Below are 23,246 nucleotides of genomic sequence, written 5' to 3'. Positions count from 1 at the left end.
CAATTCCCAGCAGTCACCTCTCCAGCAATCACCCAGACACGTCCCCTGGTGTTACTGTATAATGTCCCATTCCCAGCAGTCACCTCTCCAGTCATCACCCAGACACATCCCCTGGTGTTACTGTATAATGCCCCATTCCCAGCAGCCACCTCTCCAGTCATCACCCAGACACATCCCCCGGCGTTACTGTACAGTGCCACATTCCCAGCAGCCACCTCTCCAGTCATCCCCCAGACACATCCCCTGGTGTTACTGTATACTGCCCCATTCCCAGCAGTCACCTCTCCAGTCATCACCCAGACACGTCCCCTGGTGTTACTGTATAATGTCCCATTCCCAGCAGTCACCTCTCCAGTCATCACCCAGACACATCCCCTGGTGTTACTGTATAATGTCCCATTCCCAGCAGTCACCTATCCAGTCATCACCCAGACACATCCCCTGGTGTTACTGTATAATGCCCCATTCCCAGCAGTCACCTATGCAGTCATCACCCAGATACATCCCCTGGTGTTACTGTATAATGTCCCATTCCCAGCAGTCACCTATCCAGTCATCACCCAGACACGTCCCCTGGTGTTACTGTATAATGTCCCATTCCCAGCAGTCACCTTTCCAGTCATCACCCAGATACATCCCCTGGTGTTACTGTATAATGCCCCATTCCCAGCAGTCACCTTTCCAGTCATCACCCAGATACATCCCCTGGTGTTACTGTATAATGCCCCATTCCCAGCAGTCACCTCTTCAGTCATCACCCAGACACATCCCCCTGGTGTTACCGTATAATGTCCCATTCCCAGCAGTCACCTCTCCAGACATCACCCAGACACATCCCCTGGTGTTACCGTACAATGTCCCATTCCCAGCAGTCACCTCTCCAGTCATCACCCAGACACATCCCCTGGTGTTACTGTATAATGTCCCATTCGCAGCAGTCACCTCTCCAGTCAGCAGCTGAATGATCTTGTTGGTGAGTTCCAGGATCTTCTGGTCATTGTGCCTCTCATGTGTCAGTGAGTGAGGTGGAGGCACCGTGATGGGACACTGGGTCCTGCTCAGTCCTCCTGACAGACGGGGACGGCTGCTGGGTGTCTCACACTCATGGGATGTCTTCTTCACTACTGTGTAATTCTGTGTATGTAGAAGACAGCAAACATTACTGCATACACTCTCAGATCCCCTCACCTCCCCATTCATGTCTCTGTATTATTACTATAGATATAAGTGATGTCAGTGTGACGCTCCCAGATCCCCTCACCTCCCCAGTCATGTCCCTGTATTATTACTATAGATATAAGTGATGTCAGTGTGACGCTCCCAGATCCCCTCACCTCCCCATTCATGTCTCTGTATTATTACTATAGATATAAGTGATGTCACTGCATACACTCTCAGATCCCCTCACCTCCCCATTCATGTCTCTGTATTATTACTATAGATATAAGTGATGTCAGTGTGACGCTCCCAGATCCCCTCACCTCCCCAGTCATGTCCCTGTATTATTACTATAGATATAAGTGATGTCAGTGTGACCCTCCCAGATCCCCTCACCTCCCCATTCATGTCTCTGTATTATTACTATAGATATAAGTGATGTCAGTGTGACACTCCCAGATCCCCTCATCTCCCGTCATGTCCCTGTATTATTACTATAGATATAAGTGATGTCACTGTGACGCTCCCAGATCCCCTCACCTCCCCAGTCATGTCCGTCCCTGTATTATTACTATAGATATAAGTGATGTCAGTGTGATGCTCCCAGATCCCCTCACCTCCCCAGTCATGTCCCTGTATTATTACTATAGATATAAGTGATGTCACTGTGACACTCCCAGATCCCCTCACCTCCCCAGTGATGTCCCTGTATTATTACTATAGATATAAGTGATGTCACTGTGACACTCGCAGATCCCTCACCTCCCCATTCATGTCTCTGTATTATTACTATAGATATAAGTGATCTCACTGTGACACTCGCAGATCCCTCACCTCCCCAGACATGTCCCTGTATTATTACTATAGATATAAGTAGGCGCCAGGCCTATTAGGACGCTGCAGTGCCTAGTGTATGAAGTGGCTAGTTATTAAGTGGCAGCTAATATCAATAGCAATGTTATACCTGTGTTTCACTGGTTGCATCTTCAGCTGATATTTGGAATTGACTCCTGTCTCTCCTTTTCACCAACAGGTAACTAATGCAGAGGGCTGACCACTGTTTCTAGCTAAAGCATATATGGTAACTAATGCAGAGGGCTGACCACTGTTTCTAGCTAAAGCATATATGGTAACTAATGCAGAGGGCTGACCACTGTTTCTAGCTAAAGCATATATGGTAACTAATGCAGAGGGCTGACCACTGTTTCTAGCTAAAGCATATATGGTAACTAATGCAGAGGGCTGACCACTGTTTCTAGCTAAAGCATATATGGTAACTAATGCAGAGGGTTGACCACTGTTTCTAGCTAAAGCATATATTTGGTAAATTGTTAAGTGGATTAATATCTGTAGTCAGCAAAAACTGTGATTGACTGTGTTTAGTGATCTCACATTTGGTAGTGATTAACATCTGTTGGAGGAGGGTTGCTGTGTGGGGGAGGGGGTTGTAATCACAAGGAGCTTGTGTTTGGAGACTTACTTAACCAGTACAGCATAGGGCGCCAGGCCTATTAGGACGCTGCAGTGCCTAGTGTATGAAGTGGCTAGTTATTAAGTGGCAGCTAATATCAATAGCAGTGTTATACCTGTGTTAAACCGAAGGAAAACAGAAGGCATACAAACTAATAAGATAACAAACGACTGCATTACAACCTAAATACTCTGGAACTTTATGTGGCCTCTCCTCGCCTCAAACATGAGAACACCAAGACCAGGCTTACCACCTCTCTGGCTGAGAACATCAAGTCTGCCCCTGGGCCTAACCATCAAGATGAACAGGGAACTGTGGGGGAAGAGGACCAGGATCAGCAGGGACATCACCATTGCGTCTGAGTATGCCCCCCACATTCTCCTTCCCAGCCGTACTAAGATCTGATCAAAATGTTATCCCAATCCTACTTCGGCCACTAGTTACCTGCTATTGTGTTTTTGTTTTTCTTTCTTCTTCATTGCTCGCTTCCACCCCACCATGTGTTTTCCTGTAATGTTTACCTCCACTGATTGCACACCTTTCCATTGTGCCCTACATGCAGGGTACATCATACTACTACATAAGCATCAGTTTTCCAATATATGAACTTGGCCTTGTATGGCTCACCTCCCACAGTGTAACCTTCAAAGTGCGCCCAACATGGCTGCCACATATGGTACACTTGTGGATGGGATGAAAAATACATGGACCTTGTGGTTTTGTTGGAACCCTACTCTAAACTGTAGGACTCTGAAATCACCCCCATTTTGTGTCATCTCTTCTAGGGGTAGACTATTCCACCCTGGGTAATCCTACGCGGAGCGCCCAAGATGGCTGCTGCACTTGGTACCTATGAGGGTGGAATACACAACCCTTGGAAGTCATTACCCAAAATACCTGCACCAATCCTGCGTTATGCTTTCTGTGGGCTTAAGGTTTTTCTTTTATGTCTGTGTTGCTTGTCTATTGTTGTATTACTCAAATCCTCTGTATCATGTGTATTGTTTTTGATGTCTGTAAAGCGCCTTGAGTCCTGTTGGAGAAAGAGCGCTATATAAATAAAATTATTATTATTATTATTATTATTATTATTAAGTGATGTCACTGTGACACTCCCAGATCCCCTCACCTACCCAGTGATGTTCCTGTATTATTACTATAGATATAAGTGATGTCACTGTGACGCTCCCAGATCCCCTCACCTCCCCAGTCATGTCCCTGTATTATTACTATAAGTGATGTCACTATGACACGCCCAGACCCCCTCACCTCCCCAGTCAGCAGGTAGATTATCTCCAGGGTGAGATTTAGGATCCTCTCAGAGATGTGACTACTGTCCTTGTCCATCCTCAGGGAATCAGTGACGCATCTCATCCTCAGTGGTCTAGGAGTAAGTATAATAATTATAACAAACACCACAGAGTACGCATGTAATACAGACATATAATAAGCACTGAGGGAACAGTGAGTCCTCCTCTATTCCCCGTGTCATAGAGCCCTGGTCACAGGAGCGGCCCAGGTTCATTAGATGCCACAGTGACTGTCACACAATGCTGTATTGCTAAACGGTCCCACCACACACCTCATGGCCAGGAGTCTGGGTCCTCGGACACATAATCTGCTTCATACTCCTCCAATTATCATCTGTTACACATGCCTGACACGGGGAAATTAGGGATATTATGGTCTCCGATTTATTATATCCTAGAAATTGAGCAATATTTTCTAACCCACAATTAGATATAATAATAGGATTTTAAATACCTACCGGTAAATCCTTTTTCTCGTAGTCCATAAGGGATATTGGGGACACATTAGTACAATGGGGTATAGATGGGGTCATAGGAGCCAGTGCACTTTCAATTTCTTCAACTGGATGTGCTGGCTCCTCCCCTCTATGCCCCCTCACACAGGCAGTTATAGGTAAAACAGTGCCCGCAGGAAAAAGGTCATACTTGAGAGAAGGAAGGTAAGAAAATGAATGTTGTGATTACACCAGCACACCACTAACATAAAACAACCAGGAACGACTGGAAACAACGAACAGCAACAGCTGAACAGGCCCCAATGAACAGAGAACCTGCAGAAAAGTCACCGCACTAAGGCGGGCGCACAATATCCATTATGGACTGCGAGAAAATAAGATTTTACTTACCGATAAATCTATTTCTCGTAGTCCGTAGTGGATGCTGGGACTCCGTCAGGACCATGGGGAATAGCGGCTCCGCAGGAGACAGGGCACAAAATTTAAAAGTTTGACCACTAGGTGGTGTGTACTGGCTCCTCCCCCTATGACCCTCCTCCAAGCCTCAGTTAGGATACTGTGCCCGGACGAGCGTACACAATAAGGAAGGATTTTGAATCCCGGGTAAGACTCATACCAGCCACACCAATCACACCGTACAACTTGTGATCTGAACCCAGTTAACAGTATGACAAACGTAGGAGCCTCTGAACAGACGGCTCACAACAATAACAACCCGATTTTTTTGTAACAATAACTATGTACAAGTATTGCAGACAATCCGCACTTGGGATGGGCGCCCAGCATCCACTACGGACTACGAGAAATAGATTTATCGGTAAGTAAAATCTTATTTTCTCTGACGTCCTAGTGGATGCTGGGACTCCGTCAGGACCATGGGGATTATACCAAAGCTCCCAAACGGGCGGGAGAGTGCGGATGACTCTGCAGCACCGAATGAGAGAACTCCAGGTCCTCCTTAGCCAGGGTATCAAATTTGTAGAATTTTACAAACGTGTTCTCCCCTGACCACGTAGCTGCTCGGCAGAGTTGTAATGCCGAGACCCCTCGGGCAGCCGCCCAAGATGAGCCCACCTTCCTTGTGGAATGGGCCTTGACAGATTTAGGCTGTGGCAGGCCTGCCACAGAATGTGCAAGTTGAATTGTGCTACAAATCCAACGAGCAATCGTCTGCTTAGAAGCAGGAGCACCCAGCTTGTTGGGTGCATACAGTATAAACAGCGAGTCAGATTTTCTGACTCCAGCCGTCCTTGAAATATATATTTTCAATGCTCTGACAACGTCCAGCAACTTGGAATCCTCCAAATCGCTAGTAGCCGCAGGCACCACAATAGGCTGGTTCAGGTGAAACGCTGAAACCACCTTAGGCAGAAAGTGAGGACGCGTCCGCAGTTCTGCCCTGTCCGAATGGAAAATCAGATATGGGCTTTTATACGATAAAGCCGCCAATTCTGACACTCTCCTGGCTGAAGCCAGGGCCAGTAGCATGGTTACTTTCCATGTAAGATATTTTAAATCCACCGATTTGAGTGGCTCAAACCGATAGGATTTGAGAAAATCCAAAACTACATTAAGATCCCACGGTGCCACTGGGGGCACAACCGGGGGCTGTATATGTAGTACTCCTTTTACAAAAGTCTGGACTTCAGGAACTGAAGCCAATTCTTTCTGGAAGAAAATCGACAGGGCCGAAATTTGAACCTTAATGGACCCTAATTTGAGGCCCATAGACAATCCTGTTTGCAGGAAATGTAGGAATCGACCCAGTTGAAATTCCTCCGTCGGGGCCTTCCTGGCCTCACACCACGCAACATATTTTCTCCAAATGCGGTGATAATGTTGTGCAGTCACCTCCTTCCTGGCTTTTACCAGGGTAGGGATGACCTCTTCCGGAATGCCTTTTTCCCTTAGGATTCGGCGTTCAACCGCCATGCCGTCAAACGCAGCCGCGGTAAGTCTTGGAATAGACAAGGTCCCTGCTGAAGCAGGTCCCGTCTTAGAGGTAGAGGCCACGGATCTTCCGTGAGCATCTCCTGAAGTTCCGGGTACCAAGTTCTTCTTGGCCAATCCGGAGCCACGAGTATCGTTCTTACTCCCCTTTGCCGTATAATTCTCAGTACTTTTGGTATGAGAGGCAGAGGAGGAAACACATACACTGACTGGTACACCCATGGGCCCTCATTCCGAGTTGTTCGCTCGGTATTTTTCATCGCATCGCAGTGAAAATCCGCTTAGTGCGCATGCGCAATGTTCGCACTGCGACTGCGCCAAGTAACTTTACTATGGAGAAAGTATTTTTACTCACGGCTTTTTCTTCGCTCCGGCGATCGTAATGTGATTGACAGGAAATGGGTGTTACTGGGCGGAAACACAGCGTTTCAGGGGCGTGTGGCTGAAAACGCTACCGTTTCCGGAAAAAACGCAGGAGTGGCCGGAGAAACGGTGGGAGTGCCTGGGCGAACGCTGGGTGTGTTTGTGACGTCAACCAGGAACGACAAGCACTGAAATGATCGCACAGGCAGAGTAAGTCTGGAGCTACTCTGAAACTGCTAAGTAGTTAGTAATCGCAATATTGCGAATACATCGGTCGCAATTTTAAGAAGCTAAGATTCACTCCCAGTAGGCGGCGGCTTAGCGTGTGTAACTCTGCTAAATTCGCCTTGCGACCGATCAACTCGGAATGAGGGCCATGGTGTTACCAGAGCGTCTACAGCTATTGCCTGAGGGTCTCTTGACCTGGCGCAATACCTGTCCAGTTTTTTGTTGAGGCGGGACGCCATCATGTCCACCATTGGTCTTTCCCAATGGACCACAATCATGTGGAAGACTTCTGGATGAAGTCCCCACTCTCCCGGGTGCAGATCGTGTCTGCTGAGGAAGTCTGCTTCCCAGTTGTCCACTCCCGGGATGAACACAGCTGACAGTGCTAACACATGATTTTCTGCCCAGCGGAGAATCCTTGCAGCTTCTGCCATTGCCCTCCTGCTTCTTGTGCCGCCCTGTCTGTTTACGTGGGCGACTGCCGTGATGTTGTCCGACTGAATCAACACCGGCTGACCCTGAAGCAGAGGTTTTGCCAGGCTTAGAGCATTGTAGATTGCTCTTAGCTCCAGTATATTTATGTGAAGAGACGTCTCCAGGCTTGACCACACGCCCTGGAAGTTTCTTCCCTGTGTGACCGCTCCCCAGCCTCTCAGGCTGGCATCCGTGGTCACTAGGACCCAGTTCTGTATGCCGAATCTGCGGCCCTCTAACAGATGAGCACTCTGCAACCACCATAGCAGAGACACTCTTGTCCTTGTGGACAATTTTATCCGCTGATGCATCTGCAGATGCGATCCGGACCATTTGTCCAGCAGATCCCACTGAAAAGTTCGTGCATGGAATCTGCCGAATGGAATCGCTTCGTAAGAAGCTACCATTTTTCCCAGGACTCTTGTGCATTGATGCACAGATACTTTTCCTGGTTTTAGGAGGTTCCTGACTAGATCGGATAACTCCCTGGCTTTCTCCTCCGGAAGAAATACCTTTTTCTGAACAGTGTCCAGAATCATCCCTAGGAACAACAGACGTGTCGTCGGGATCAGTTGGGATTTTGGAAAATTCAGAATCCACCCGTGTTGTTGGAGCACTACTTGGGTTAGTGCTACTCCGACCTCCAGCTGTTCTCTGGATCTTGCCCTTATCAGGAGATCGTCCAAGTAAGGGATAATTAAGACGCCTTCTCTTCGAAGAAGGATCATCATTTCGGCCATTACCTTGGTAAAGACCCGGGGTGCCGTGGACAATCCAAACGGCAGCGTCTGAAACTGATAATGACAGTTTTGGACCACGAACCTGAGGTACCCTTGGGTCGGTCTTACCGAGCCGTCCGGCTTCGGTACCACAAATAGCGTGGAGTAATACCCCTGTCCCTGTTGTAGGAGGGGTACCTTGACTATCACCTGCTGAGAATACAGCTTGTGAATGGCCTCCAATACCGTCGCCCTGTCGGAGGGAGACGTTGGCAAAGCAGACTTTAGGAAACGGCGAGGAGGGGACTTCTCGAATTCCAACCTGTAACCCTGAGATACTACTTGCAGGATCCAGGGGTCCACCTGCGAGTGAGCCCACTGTGCGCTGAAATGTTTGAGGCGACCCCCCACCGCCCCTGAGTCTGCTTGTAAGGTCCCAGCGTCATGCTGACGCCTTTGTAGAAGCCGGGGAGGGCTTCTGCTCCTGGGAAGGAGCTGCTTGTTGCAGTCTCTTACCCTTTCCTTTGCCTCGGGGCAAATAGGAATGTCCTTTTGCTCGTTTGTTCTTATAGGAACGAAAGGACTGCGGCTGAAAAGCCTGCGGCTTTTTCTGCTGGGAGGTGACCTGGGGTAAAAAGGTGGATTTTCCGGCCGTTGCCGTGGCCACCAGATCCGATAGACCGACCCCAAATAATTCCTCCCCCTTATACGGCAATACTTCCATATGTCGTTTGGAATCTGCATCACCTGACCACTGGCGCGTCCATAAACTTCTTCTGGCAGATATGGACATCGCACTTACTCTTGATGCCAGAGTGCAAATATCTCTCTGTGCATCTCGCATATAAAGAAATGCATCCTTTAACTGCTCTATAGTCAGTAAAATACTGTCCCTATCCAGGGTATCAATATTTTCAGACAGTGACTCCGACCAAGCCACGCCAGCACTGCACATCCAGGCTGAGGCGATTGCTGGTCTCAGTATAACACCCGTATGTGTGTATATACTTTTTAATGTATTCTCCAGCCTCCTATCAGCTGGATCCTTGAGGGCGGCCGTATCAGGAGACGGTAACGCCACTTGCTTTGATAAGCGTGTGAGCGCCTTATCCACCCTAGGAGGTGTTTCCCAGCGCGCCCTAACCTCTGGCGGGAAAGGGTATAATGCCAATAACTTCTTTGAAATTAGCAGTTTTCTATCTGGGGTAACCCACGCTTCATCACACACTTCATTCAGTTCCTCTGATTCAGGAAAAACTATCGGTAGTTTTTTCACACCCCACATAATACCCCTTTTTGTGGTACTTGCAGTATCAGAGATATGCAAAGCCTCCTTCATTGCCGTGATCATATAACGTGTGGCCCTACTGGAAAATACGTTTGTTTCTTCACCGTCGACACTGGATTCAGTGTCAGTGTCTGGGTCTGTGTCGACCGACTGAGGTAAAGGGCGTTTTACAGCCCCTGACGGTGTCTGAGACGCCTGGACAGGTACTAACTGGTTTGCCGGCTGTCTCATGTCGTCAACCGACTTTTGTAGCGTGCTGACACTATCCCGTAATTCCATAAACAAAGCCATCCATTCTGGTGTCGACTCCCTAGGGGGTGACATCACCATTACAGGCAATTGCTCCGCCTCCACGCCAACATCGTCCTCATACATGTCGACACACACGTACCGACACACAGCAGACACACAGGGAATGCTCTGATAGAAGACAGGACCCCACTAGCCCTTTGGGGAGACAGAGGGAGAGTTTGCCAGCATACACCCAAGCGCTATAAATATATATAGGGACAACCTTAATAAGTGTGTTCCCTTTATAGCACCTCAAATATTATAAACATCGCCAATAAGTGCCCCCCCTCTCTGTTTTTACCCTGTTTCTGTAGTGCAGTGCAGGGGAGAGTCCTGGGAGCCTTCCTCGCAGCGGAGCTGGGCAGGAAAATGGCGCTGTGTGCTGAGGAGAATAGGCCCCGCCCCCTTTTCGGCGGGCTTCTTCTCCCGGTTTTTTTGGAACCTGGCAGGGGTTAAATACATCCATATAGCCCCAGGGGCTATATGTGATATATTTTAGCCAGAATAGGTATATTACATTGCTGCCCAGGGCGCCCCCCCCAGCGCCCTGCACCCTCAGTGACCGCTGGTGTGAAGTGTGCGGAGAGCAATGGCGCACAGCTGCAGTGCTGTGCGCTACCTCATGAAGACTGAGACGTCTTCTGCCGCCGGTTTCTGGACCTCTTCTCTATTCGGCATCTGCAAGGGGGTCGGCGGCGCGGCTCCGGTGACCCATCCAGGCTGTACCTGTGATCGTCCCTCTGGAGCTAGTGTCCAGTAGCCTAAGAAGCAAATCCATCCTGCACGCAGGTGAGTTCACTTCTTCTCCCCTAAGTCCCTCGTTGCAGTGAGCCTGTTGCCAGCAGGACTCACTGAAAATAAAAAACCTAACAAACTTTTTCTAAGCAGCTCTTTAGGAGAGCCACCTAGATTGCACCCTGCTCGGACGGGCACAAAAACCTAACTGAGGCTTGGAGGAGGGTCATAGGGGGAGGAGCCAGTACACCACACCTAGTGGTCAAACTTTTAAATTTTGTGCCCTGTCTCCTGCGGAGCCGCTATTCCCCATGGTCCTGACGGAGTCCCAGCATCCACTAGGACGTCAGAGAAAAGGATTTACCGGCAGGTATTTAAAATCCTATTTTCTCAAGCATCCATAAGGGATATTGGGGACACATTAGTATGATGGGGACGTCCCAAAGCTTCAAGAACGTGCGGGAACGTGCAAAGATGTCTGCAGTACTGCCTACCCAAACTGGGTATCCTCTTTAGCCAGGGTATGAAATCTGTAGAACTTCACAAAGGTGATCTTCCCCGACCAAGTAGCAACTCGGCACAGTTGCAGGTCCGAGACTTCACGGGCAGCCGCCCAGGAAGAGCCCACTGATCTAGTAGAGTGGGCCTTCAGACACTGTTGAACAGGTAAGGCTGCCGACACATAAGCCTGTTGGATTGTGAGCCTAAGCCAAAAAGCAATGGACTGCTTTGAAGCAGTGCAACCTTTTTTTCTGCGCATCATAGAGAACAAACAAGGAATCCGTCTTTCTGATTGGAGCTGTCCTCTTGACTCACACAGCATCCAATGCCTCCGGAGGAGCAGAAGTGCCAGAACTGGATGGAATTACAATAGGTTGATTCAAATGGAATGCAGAGACCACCTTCGGCAGGAACTGCTGTCTAGTCCCGAGCTCCGCTCTGTCCTCATAAAAGACCAAATGCGGACTTTTACACGATAAGGCACCTAATTCTGAGACACGTCTAGCAGAAGCCAGGGCCAATAACATCACCGTCTTCCACGTGAGGTACTTGTCTTCTACCGTCATCAGAGGTTCAAACCAGGAGGACTGTAGAAAATTCAACACCACATTCAAATCCCAAGGTGCCGTGGGCGGCACAAACGGAAGTTGTATGTGAAGCACTCCTTGCAAGAAGGTCTGAACTTCTGGCAACAGTGCCAATTTCTTCTGGAAGAAAATTGAGAGAGCTGAAATCTGGACGTAAGCCCTTATCCACACCAGACTGCAGGAACCGCTCCAAGTGGTACTCCGCCGGCCGATACGTGCGATCCTGGCACCCCGAGACATACCTCTTCCAGATATGGTGATAGTGTTTTGACGTAACAGGTTTTCTGACCTGAACCATGTTAGCAATTACCTTTTTGAAAAGGTCCTTGTGAGCTAGGATGTTCCGCTCAACTTCCATGCCGTCAAACGAAGCCGACGTAATTCCGGGTAGACAAACGGTCCTTGCTGAAGAAGATCCCTTCTTAGCGGTAGAGGCCAAGGGTCTTCTACGGACATGCCCAGAAGATCCGCGTAACAAGATCTCCGGGGCCAATCAGGGGCAATCAGGATTGCCTGTACACCCTGATGTCTGATCTTCTTGAGCACCCGCGGGATCAACGGAATTGAAGGAAATAGGTAGACCAGCCGATACGGCTAAGGCGACGTCAGTGCATCTACTGCGCTCGCCTGAGGGTCCCTGGTTCGCAAGCAATAGCAGTGAAGCTTCTTGTTGAGGTGAAATGCCATCATGTCGATTTGTGGGCAACCCCACCAGTCGATGATTTGTTGGAACACCTGAAGGTGTAGCCCCCACTCTCCTGGGTGGAGATCGTGACTACTCAGGAAATCCGCTTCTCAGTTGTCCACTCCCGGAATGAAGATTGCGGACAGTGCTCTTGCATTTCTTTCTGCCCAGAGGAGTATCCTTGACGCTTCTCGCATGCAGGCCCTGCTTCTTGTTCCTATTTGACGATTGATGTACGCCACAGCCGTGATGTTGTCCAACTGAACCTGGATCGCCTGATCCCTTAGAAAAGGAGAGGCCTGAGTCAGAGCATTGTAGAAAGCCCGAAGTTCCAGAATGTTGATCGGAAGTAGGGCTTTGTGGGCAGACCATCTGCGCTGAAACTGAGCCCCTTGGGTGACAGCACCCCATCCTCTCAGACTCGCATCCGTCGTGAGGAGGATCCAATCCTGAATCCCGAAGCTTTGGCCTTCCAGGAGGTTGGAAGACTGCAGCCATACACAGGAGTGAAATCCTGGCCTGAGGCGACAGCTGAATCATCCGGTGCATCTGAAGATGTGAACCGGACCACTTGCTCAGGACATCCAATCGAAATGTTCTGGTGTGGAATCGTCCATACTGGATTGCCTCGTACGAGGCCACCATCTTCCCCAATAATCTTATGCAAAGAGGGATGGATATTCGAGCAGGTCGGAGAACCATGCGGACCATCTCCTGGAGTGTTCTTGCTTTGTCCTCTGGGAGGAACACTTTCTGTGCCACAGTATCCATTAGCATTCCCAGGAACAGGAGCCACTGAGAAGGCTCCAGGTAGGACTTCTGTAAATTGAGGATCCACCCATGGTGTGACAGAAGCTGGATAGTGCTATCTTTATGGAGCAAGAAAAGCTCCCTGGATTTTGCTTTTATCAGATCATCCAGGTAAGGGACTTTTTTGACCCCCTGGACTCGGAGCGGAAACATCATTTCCGCCATCACCTTCGTGAACACCCTCGGAGCTGTAGACAGGCCGAAAGGTAATGCCTGGAACTGGTAGTGATTGTTCAATAGGGCAAACCTCAGATAAGCTTGGATGAGGAGGCTAAATCGGGATATGGAGATAGGTGTCCTTGGTATCCAGGGATACCAGGAATTCCTGTTCTTCCAGGCCGGCAATCACTGCTCGCAAAGTTTCCATCTTGAACTTGAAAACCTTCAGGTAAGGGTTCAAGGACTTCAAATTGGGTCTTACCGACCCGTCTGGTTTCAGCACTACAAACAGATTTGAGTAGTAACCTTGTCCTTGTTGTTGCAGTGGCATTGGAACAACCACTTTTGATTGAGCCAACTTGTTGATGGCCAGCAGCAGCGTAACACGCGTATCCTCCAAAGCCGGTAAGCTTGATTTGAAACATCGTTGGGGAGGAGCACCGTCGAACTCCAGCTTGTATCCTTGAGAGATGAGTTCTCTTACCCAGGCATCCTGACAGAAACGTTCCCAGATGTGGCTGAAGTGACGCAACCAAGCTCCCAACTCGAGATCCCCTCGGGGTAGGCAGGCACCGTCATGCTGAGGTTTTAGTGGAAGCTGAACTGGCGGCTGCCAGGAGCAAATGGGAAAGTGTGCAAAAAACGTTTTGACACTTGGTATTTTTTGTCTGGATTTTTCCAGGCTAACTTACATAGGTCCTCTAATTCTGCAGAATCAGGGAATGTGACAGGGAAAACGACTGCTGTGTTGCAGTGTCCTCTAGAGGGAGTTTTAACACATCCCGTATAGCCAGAATGAGGAGTTCAATATCCTGTGTAGAAGGGGAATCCCCACCAATGGGATACACGTCCTCCCCATCCTCCTGTATATCTTCCTCAGAATCTGAGAGTAAGGCAAACAATCCACGTTTTTGTAGACCTGAAAAGGGGGGGGGGGACATCTGCCCCAGCAGCCAGGTCTGCAACAGCCTGCTGTAATTGTTGAGTTTTATGGGCATTTGCCGTGAGCCGATATGACATAACAGACATCATAGTTATGATGGCACCTAGCCAGGAAGGCTCATGACCCTCCCCCACAGCCACCTCAGTGATGTGTGAGGACTGACTACATTGTTCACAAGAAATAGAGCCATATGATAGAGGGGAGAATCTGGTGTTACACACACTGCACAACTTGTATTTTACCATGCTTGTAGTATCAACACAGACAAGTATAATACAAGCCTGCCCTTACTGTATGTGAGGGGGAGACAGAGAGAAGGCAACAGTACACCCAAGCTAGCAAGCCCCAGTGAGGCTGGTAGTTGTTGTATTCAGTGAAACACTGTATATGTTATAATATAATATGAATATATTCCCCAAAGGGACACAGAATGTGCACAATAGCGGCTCTCCCTATTAGATACACCCTGTACCAGTGATCCAGCGTGTTCCTGCGTGTCTGGAGGAGCTGTGTGAGGCTGCTGCTGCTGTGCAGAGGAAAATGCCAAAATGCAGCTGAGCCTGCTCTGAGTAAGATCCGCCCCCCTGTAATGGCGCCGGAGCTTCAGTGATATTTATACTGGCAATGTCTCCCAAACAGTGTTAAATATAACAAAAATGCAAGGTTACACTAACCGCTGCCAGTGTACACAGGGGGCTATAGCGGGTCCCCCCCCATGAGGTTCCCGTTAGCCTCCCATGCGTGCCAGCCGCACAGTGAACCGGGGGACCCCCCTAGCGGAGCCCCCTGGTTTGTACTCACCACCAATTACACCTTCAGGCTGGTAGTGTTAAGGTTGTGTGGCGTGCTGCGATTGCGACAGCCAAGGCGCAGTGATCCGCTGAACAAACAACCTCTCAGGACCTGCAGCGAGGAAGCGCCCCCCCCCACCCCTAACTCCCACGGTGCAGGTATGCTGTTGCCCAAACAGCATGCCAAAAATAACAAAGATTGAAAATAAACTGAAAAAATCCTCTGGAGCTCCAGAGTGTGCATCCTCTCCTGAGGGCACATTTTTCTAAACTGCCTGTGGGAGGGGGCATAGAGGGGAGGAGCCAGCACACCCAGTGAAGAAATTTAAAGTGCACCGGCTCCTTTGGACCCCACCTATACCCCATCGTACTAAGTCCCCAATATCCCTTATGGATGCTAGAGAAAATAATAACAACAACAACACTAAAAACTACTCCCCCAGTATAAAAATAATACCACAGATTTCTCCACTTGTATAATAAAAACAGGACACAACAGTGCACTACTCCTGTACACTGGTTCTGAAGTGATATGCCTTTAAAGCCTCAATTTTTTTGCTACTAATATTTACTTTAAATTCCATTTGCAGCTCACATAATTGGGTAAGATCTTTTTACGGTTTTTCATATGATATATAACACAGCAGCAAGTTTCCATATAAATTAAAAATGTAAATAAAAAATTCAAAATCTAAATTTTGAGTTTTCCAAAAGGCAATTTTAAAAAAAATGTTAAACTAATTTTAAAAATTGTTCATACTGTTATTATAAACAACATTAGAGGATGCACGTTTGGGGAATTACGGTAACGGGGGGGGGGATGGGTCTGCACCACCTGTGTTAAGGTAACGGCGGGGTCTGCGCCACCTGTATTACAGTAATAGAGTGTCAGCCACCTGTACAGGGATAATGCAGCACCAGGGGCTGCTCCAGCTGCACTATAACAAGGTACCAGAGGCTGCTACCCCTGTAGTACAGCAACCTAACACCAGAGCTGCTCAGCCTATAGAATAATAATAATAATAATAATAATAATATCATTACCTTGTGACAGACACAGCAATGGCTGCTCTCTGTTCCTGCTGTCTTGTGGGGACGATAGAAGGAAGGCGGAGTTCAGACCAGGGGAAAATGGCCGCCGCTCCGGACGTCACTACACTGCCAGCGAACCTATTGCTGCTGCCGGACTGGTCTACAATAAAATGGTCGCCGGCCTCCTGCACTGAGGACATGTATGGTAATAGTTATTACAGAGGGCGGTGCTTTGGCCGTGGAGTAGGAGGGGAGAGTCACCAGGAAGCCAATCATAACCTACTTCCTTTCTGTGCGTTCCACAGTACTTCCGGCCTGTGCGTTCCACACACAGGAAGTGAGATTTCATCGATTTCTGCAGCCTCCCAGTGTCGGTCGAGATCAGGTAATGGTAATGGCGTCTTGCTATACAGGGGGAGCAGCCTGTAGTGTCCTGTATTTATTTGTACACAGGGGGCGCAGCCTGTGGTGCCCTGTTGTTGTTATTATTATTATTATTATTCAGGGGGAGCGGCCTGTGGTGTCATGTTATTATTTTTATACAGGAGGAGCAGCCTGTGGTGTCCTGTTATTATTTCTATACAGGGGGAGCAGACTGTGGTTCCCTGTTATTATTATTATACAGGGGAAGCAGACTGTGGTGTCCTGTTATTAGTATTATACGGGAGGAGCAGCCTGTGGTGTCCTGTTATAATTTTACAGAGGCAATGGCCTGTGGTGTCCTGTTGTTGTTGTTATTATTATTTAGGGGGAGCAGCCTGTGCTGTCCTGTCATTATTATTATACAGGTGGAGAGGCCTCTGGTGTCTTAGTATACAGGAGGAGCAGCCTGTGGTGTCCTGTTATTCTTATACAGAATGAGTGGTCTGTGGTGTCCTTTTATTATACAGGAGGAGAAGACTTTAGTGTCTTATTATTATTATTTCTCTAACGTCCTAGAGGATTCTGGGGACTCCGTAAGGACCATGGGGAATAGACGGGCTCCGCAGTAGATCGAGCACTTTAAGAAAGCTTTGGATTCTGGGTGTGCACTGGCTCCTCCCTCTATGCCCCTCTTCCAGACCTCAGTTTTACACTGTGCCCAGAGGAAGATGGGCGCACTGCAGGGAGCTCTCTTGAGTTCTTTGCTACAGAAAGCATTTTTGTTTGGATTTTTACTTTTTCACAGGGAGCACTGCTGGCAACAGGCTCCCTGCATCGAGGGACTGAGGAGAGAGGGGCAGACCTACTTAACTGATAGGATCTGCTTCCTCGGCTACTGGACAGCATTAGCTTCAGAGGGGGTGAACACAGGTTCGTCCTGGGCGTCCACCCCCGGAGCCACGCCGCCGTTCTCCTCACAGAGCCAGAAGAACAGAAGCAAGAAGACGTCTCAGGCGGCAGAAGCCTTCAGCGGCTTCACTGAGGTAACGCACAGCACCGCAGCTGTGCGTCATTGCTCCACATCACCTCACACACTCCGGTCACTGTATGGGTGCAGGGCGCAGGGGGGGGCGCCCTGGGCAGCAATAATAACACCTCTTAGATGGCAAATAGGTATATACATGTACAGCTGGGCACTGTACATGTATATAATTGAGCCTCCGCCATTTTACACGATTTTGAGCGGGACAGAATCCCGCCGCCGAGGGGGCGGGGCTTCTCCCTCTGCACTCACCAGCGCCATTTCTCTCTCCACAGAACGCTGAGAGGAAGCTCCCCGGACTCTCCTCTACACACGGTGAAGGGAGTTTAAAAAGAGAGGGGGGGGCACATAATTGGCGGATAAAGTATAATACAGCGCTGCTGGGGAAAAGCATTCTGTGTTGGTCTCCAGGTTGTTGCGCTGGGGTGTGTGCTGGCATACTCTCTCTCTGTCTCTTCAAAGGGCCTTTCAGGGGATACTGTCTTCAGAAAAAGTTTCCCTGGGTGTGTGCAGTGTGTCGGTACGTGTGTGTCGACATGTTTGATGAGGAAGGCTCGCTTAATGTGGAGGGGGAGTGCTTGAATGTCAGGTCACCGTCGGCAACGCCGACACCGGACTGGGTGGATATGCTGAATGTCTTGAATGCAAATGTAAATCTCCTGCATAAAAGATTAGACAAGGCTGAAGCTAGGGATCTGTCAGGTAGCCAGTCCGTGCCTGTCCCTGTGGTGCCAGGACCTTCAGGGTCTCAAAAGCGCACCATATCCCAGGTCGCTGACACAGATACCGACACAGATACTGACTCTAGTGTCGACTATGAAGATGCAAAATTACAGCCGAAGGTGGCAAAAGGTATTAGGTACATGCTTATTGCCATAAAAGAGGTTTTGCATATCACGGAGGAACCCCCTGTCCCTGACACGAGGGTTCACATGTATAAAGGGAAAAAGCCTGAGGTCACGTTTCCGTCCTCATTTGAGCTAAGCGAATTATGCGAAAAGGCTTGGGAATCTCCGGATAGGAGACTCCATGTTCCCAAAAGGATTCTCATGGCGTATCCTTTTCCACAGAAGGATCGGATACGATGGGAATCTGCGCCTAAAGCAGACAAGGCGCTGACACGCTTATCCAAGAAGGTGGCACTGCCTTCTCCGGATACTGCTTCCCTCAAGGATCCTGCTGATCGCAAGCAGGAAATTACCATGAAGCACATTTACACACATTCAGGAACTATAGTTAGGCCGGCCATGGCGTCGGCCTGGGTTTGTAGTGCTGTCGTGGCATGGGCAGACTCCTTATCTACGGAGATGGACACCTTAGATAGGGATACCATTCTAATGACCATGGAGCATATCAAAGATGCTGCCTTGTATATGAGGGATGCTCAGAGAGACATTTGTTTACTAAGCTGTAGAATAAACGCTATGTCTATTTCTGCTAGGCGGCTCTTGTGGACCCGACAGTGGACGGGAGACGCCGACTCAGCGGCATATATCATTGCCTTACAAGGGGGAGGAGTTGTTTGGAGTAGGCCTCTCGGACCTAGTCTCTACTGCTACGGACGGTAAATCGGATTTTTTACCTTATGTTCTCCCGCAGCATTCTAAGAAGGTACCACATTATCAAATGCAGTCCTTTCGTTCCAATAAAAACAAGAAGGTACGAGGATCGTCCTTCGTTGCCAGAGGTAAAGGCAAGGGAAAAAAAGCTGCACTCAGCTAGTTCCCAGGAGCAGAAGTCCTCCCCTACTTCCGCAAAGTCCACAGCATGACGCTGGGGCTTTCCGGGGGGGGGTCAGATCAAGTGGGGGCACGTCTTCGTCTTTTCAGCCACGTCTGGGTTCAATCACAGGTGGATCCCTGGGCAATAGAGATTGTTTCCCAGGGATACAGACTGGAATTCGAAGACATGCCCCCTCGCCGGTTTTTCAAATCGGCTCTGCCGGCTTCCCCGTCAGAGAGGGAGCTAGTGTTAGCGGCAATTCACAAATTGTACATTCAACAGGTGATAATCAAGGTTCCTCATCTCCAGCAAGGAGAGGGTTATTATTCATCCCTGTTTGTGGTACCGAAACCGGACGGTTCGGTCAGACCCATTCTAAATCTAAAATTCCTGAACCTGTACTTGAAGAGGTTCAAGTTCAAAATGGAATCGCTCAGAATGGTCATCGCCAGCCTGGAGGGAGGGGATTGGATGGTGTCCCTGGACATAAAGGATGCGTACCTTCATTTTCCGATTTTCCCCCCTCACCAGGCGTTTCTGAGGTTTGCAGTACAGGATTGTCACTACCAATTTCAGACGTTGCCATTTGGTCTTTCCACGGCCCCGAGAATTTTCACCAAGGTAATGGCGGAAATGATGGTGCTCCTGCGCAAGCAGGGAGTCACAATTATCCCGTTCTTGGACGATCTCCTTATAAAGGCGAGATCTCGGGAGAAGTTGCTGGACAGCGTGTCTCTGTCCGTGAAGACGTTGCAGATGCACGGCTGGATTCTCAATTTACAGAAATCCCAGCTAGTACCTGCAACGTGTCTGACCTTTTTAGGCCTGATTCTAGACACAGACCAAAAAAGAGTTTTTCTTCTGGTGGAGAAGGCTCAGGAGCTCATAGCCCTGGTCAGGAACCTTTTAAAGCCGAAAAAGGTTTCGGTGCATCATTGCACAAAGGTTCTGGGGAAGATGGTGGCTTCATACGAGGCCATCCCCTTCGGCAGGTTCCATGCGAGGACTTTCCAATGGGACCTATTGGACAAATGGTCCGGGTCCCATCTACATATGCAGAAACGGATCACCCTGTCTCCCAGGGCCAGGGTATCTCTCCTGTGGTGGCTGCACAGTGCTCACCTCCTTGAGGGTCGCAGGTTCGGCATTCAGGACTGGATCCTGGTGACCACGGACGCGAGCCTCCGAGGTTGGGGGGCTGTCGCACTGGGAAGAAATTTCCAAGGTCTCTGGTCAAGCCTAGAGACTTGTCTCCACATCAATGTCCTGGAGTTGAGGGCCATTTACAACGCCCTACGCCAGGTGGAGGAGTGGCTTCAGAACAAACCGGTTCTGATTCAGTCGGACAATATCACGGCAGTGGCTCATGTAAACCGCCAAGGCGACACAAGGAGCAGAGTGGCCATGGCAGAGGCGACCAGGATTCTGCACTGGGCGGAAGGCCATGTAAGCGCACTATCAGCAGTGTTCATCCCGGGGGTGGACAACTGGGAGGCGGACTTCCTCAGCAGGCACGACCTGCATCCGGGAGAGTGGGGACTTCATCAAGAAGTCTTCACGCAGATCGTGGATCGGTGGGGACTGCCTCAAATAGACATGATGGCGTCCCGTCTCAACAAAAAGCTAAAGAGGTATTGCGCCAGGTCAAGAAACCCTCAGGCGGTAGCGGTAGACGCTCTGGTGACACCATGGGTGTTCAGATCAGTCTATGTGTTTCCTCCTCTGCCTCTCATACCCAAGGTGTTGAGATTAATAAGACTAAGAAGGGTCAGAACAATTCTCATTGTTCCAGATTGGCCAAGAAGGTCTTGGTATCCGGATCTGCAAGAGTTGCTCACAGAAGATCCGTGGCCTCTTCCTCTAAGGCAGGACCTGCTGCAGCAGGGGCCCTGTCTGTTCCAAAACTTACCGCGGCTGCGTTTGACGGCATGGCGGTTGAATGCCGGATCCTAGCTGAAAAAGGGATTCCGGAGGAGGTCATTCCTACCCTGATCAAGGCTAGGAAGGATGTGACATCGAAACATTATCACCGTATATGGCGGAAATATGTTTCTTGGTGTGAGGCCAGAGCTGCTCCTACGGAGGAGTTCCATTTGGGCCGGCTGCTTCACTTCCTTCAAACGAGAGTGAATTTGGGCCTAAAATTAGGGTCCATAAAGGTCCAAATTTCGGCCTTATCCATTTTCTTTCAAAGAGAATTGGCTTCTCTTCCTGAAGTACAGACTTTTGTGAAGGGAGTGCTGCATATTCAGCTTCCCTTTGTACCTCCAGTGGCGCCTTGGGATCTTAACGTGGTATTAAGTTTCCTCAAGTCACCTTGGTTTGAACCACTCAAAACAGTGGAGTTGAAATACCTCACTTGGAAAGTGGTCATGTTGTTGGCCTTAGCTTCTGCAAGGCGTGTTTCGGAATTAGCGGCTTTATCATATAAAAGCCCATACCTGATTTTTCACGTGGATAGGGCAGAGTTGAGGACTCGTCCTCAATTTCTGCCCAAGGTGGTCTCATCTTTTCATATGAACCAACCTATTGTCGTGCCTGTGGCTACACGGGACTTGGAGGACTCCGAGTCCCTGGATGTGGTCAGGGCTTTGAAGATTTACGTGACCAGAACAGCTAGGATCAGGAAGACTGAAGCTCTGTTTGTTCTGTATGCGGCCAACAAGGTTGGCGCTCCTGCTTCAAAGCAGCAATTGCTCGTTGGATCTGTAACACGATTCAGCAGGCGCATTCTACGGCAGGATTGCCATTGCCTAAATCGGTTAAGGCCCATTCCACTAGGAAGGTGGGCTCTTCTTGGGCGGCTGCCCGAGGGGTCTCGGCACTACAACTGTGCCGAGCTGCTACTTGGTCGGGGTCAAACACCTTTGCAAAGTTCTATAAGTTTGATACCCTAACTGAGGAGGACCTCCTGTTTGCTCAATCGGTGCTGCAGAGTCATCCGCACTCTCCCGCCCGTTTGGGAGCTTTGGTATAATCCCCATGGTCCTTACGGAGTCCCCAGCATCGTCTAGGACGTTAGAGAAAATAGGATTTTACTTACCGGTAAATCTATTTCTCGTAGTCCGTAGAGGATGCTGGGCGCCCGTCCCAAGTGCGGACTTCTTCTGCAAGACTTGTATATAGTTATTGCTTACATAAGGGTTATGTTATAGTTGGTCGGTCTTGAACCGAGGCTATGTTACTTGTTCATACTGTTAACTGGGTAGTGTATCACAAGTTATACGGTGTGATTGGTGTGGCTGGTATGAATCTCGCCCTTAGGTTACATAAATCCTTTCCTCGTACTGTTCATATCCTCTGGGCACAGTTTCTCTAACTGAGGTCTGGAGGAGGGACATAGAGGGAGGAGCCAGTGCACACCCAGAATCCAAAGCTTTCTTAAAGTGCCCTATCTCCTGCGGAGCCCGTCTATTCCCCATGGTCCTTACGGAGTCTCCAGCATCCTCTACGGACTACGATAAATAGATTTACCGGTAAGTAAAATCCTATTTATTATTATTATTATTATTATTATTATTATTTTTATATGTAATTGTAGGGGTCGATAATATTGCTCAATTTCTAGGATATATTAAACCAGAGACCATACTATCCCTGTGTATTGTGTCCGTCGGTAAATCAACTGCTACCCCATCAGTTGTGCTCTATAACCTTTTTTCGCAATACAATAAAAAGCATTGTGTGTCAGTCACTGGGGAGTCTCATGAACCTGGGCCGCACCAGTGACCAGAGATTTATGACATAGGGATTAGAGGAGTATTTTATGTTCCGTCAATGCTTATTATTTGTTTATATTATATTACATGTGTACTGTGTGGTGTTTATTATAATTATACTTACTACTAGACCACTGAGCTGTGAGGAATCAGAGTGTTTACTAGACGTCACGTGAGGATGAGATGCATCACTGATTGCCTGAGGATGGAGAAGGACAGGAGTCACATGTCGGAGAGATTACTAAATCTCACTCTGGAGATTATCTACCTGCTGACTGGGGAGGTGAGGGGTTCTGGGAGTGTCACAGTGACATCACTTATATTTATAGTAATAATACAGGGACATGACTGGGGAGGTGAAGGGTTCTGGGAGTGTCACAGTGACATCACTTATATCTATAGTAATAATACAGGGACATGACTGGAGAGGTGAGGGGATCTGGGAGTGTC

The 23,246-nt window shown here is 48.9% G+C and overlaps 2 protein-coding genes across 3 annotated transcripts in view; one reads left to right on the top strand and one right to left on the bottom strand.

Annotated features, from left to right (window-relative positions):
* Window positions 1–23,246, bottom strand: part of LOC135054586 (zinc finger protein 551-like) — a 161,896-nt gene that overhangs the window by 32,925 nt on the left and 105,725 nt on the right. The gene's annotated exons all lie outside the window — the stretch shown is intronic.
* LOC135054592 (oocyte zinc finger protein XlCOF22-like) overlaps window positions 16,287–23,246 on the top strand; it is a 37,963-nt gene continuing 31,003 nt past the window's right edge. For both annotated transcript variants that reach the window (XM_063957762.1, XM_063957761.1), the window contains exons 1-2: window positions 16,287–16,335; window positions 22,927–23,079. In XM_063957762.1, coding sequence (XP_063813832.1) covers window positions 22,975–23,079 — 105 coding nt within the window. In that variant the 5' untranslated portion in view covers window positions 16,287–16,335; window positions 22,927–22,974. The remainder of the gene's footprint in view (window positions 16,336–22,926; window positions 23,080–23,246) is intronic.

This window comes from Pseudophryne corroboree, chromosome 3 (assembly GCF_028390025.1).
Source record: "Pseudophryne corroboree isolate aPseCor3 chromosome 3, aPseCor3.hap2, whole genome shotgun sequence".
Classification (NCBI taxonomy): domain Eukaryota; kingdom Metazoa; phylum Chordata; class Amphibia; order Anura; family Myobatrachidae; genus Pseudophryne; species Pseudophryne corroboree.
Note: the sequence above shows the minus strand (reverse complement) of the source record. Positions and strands in the feature narration are given on the sequence as shown.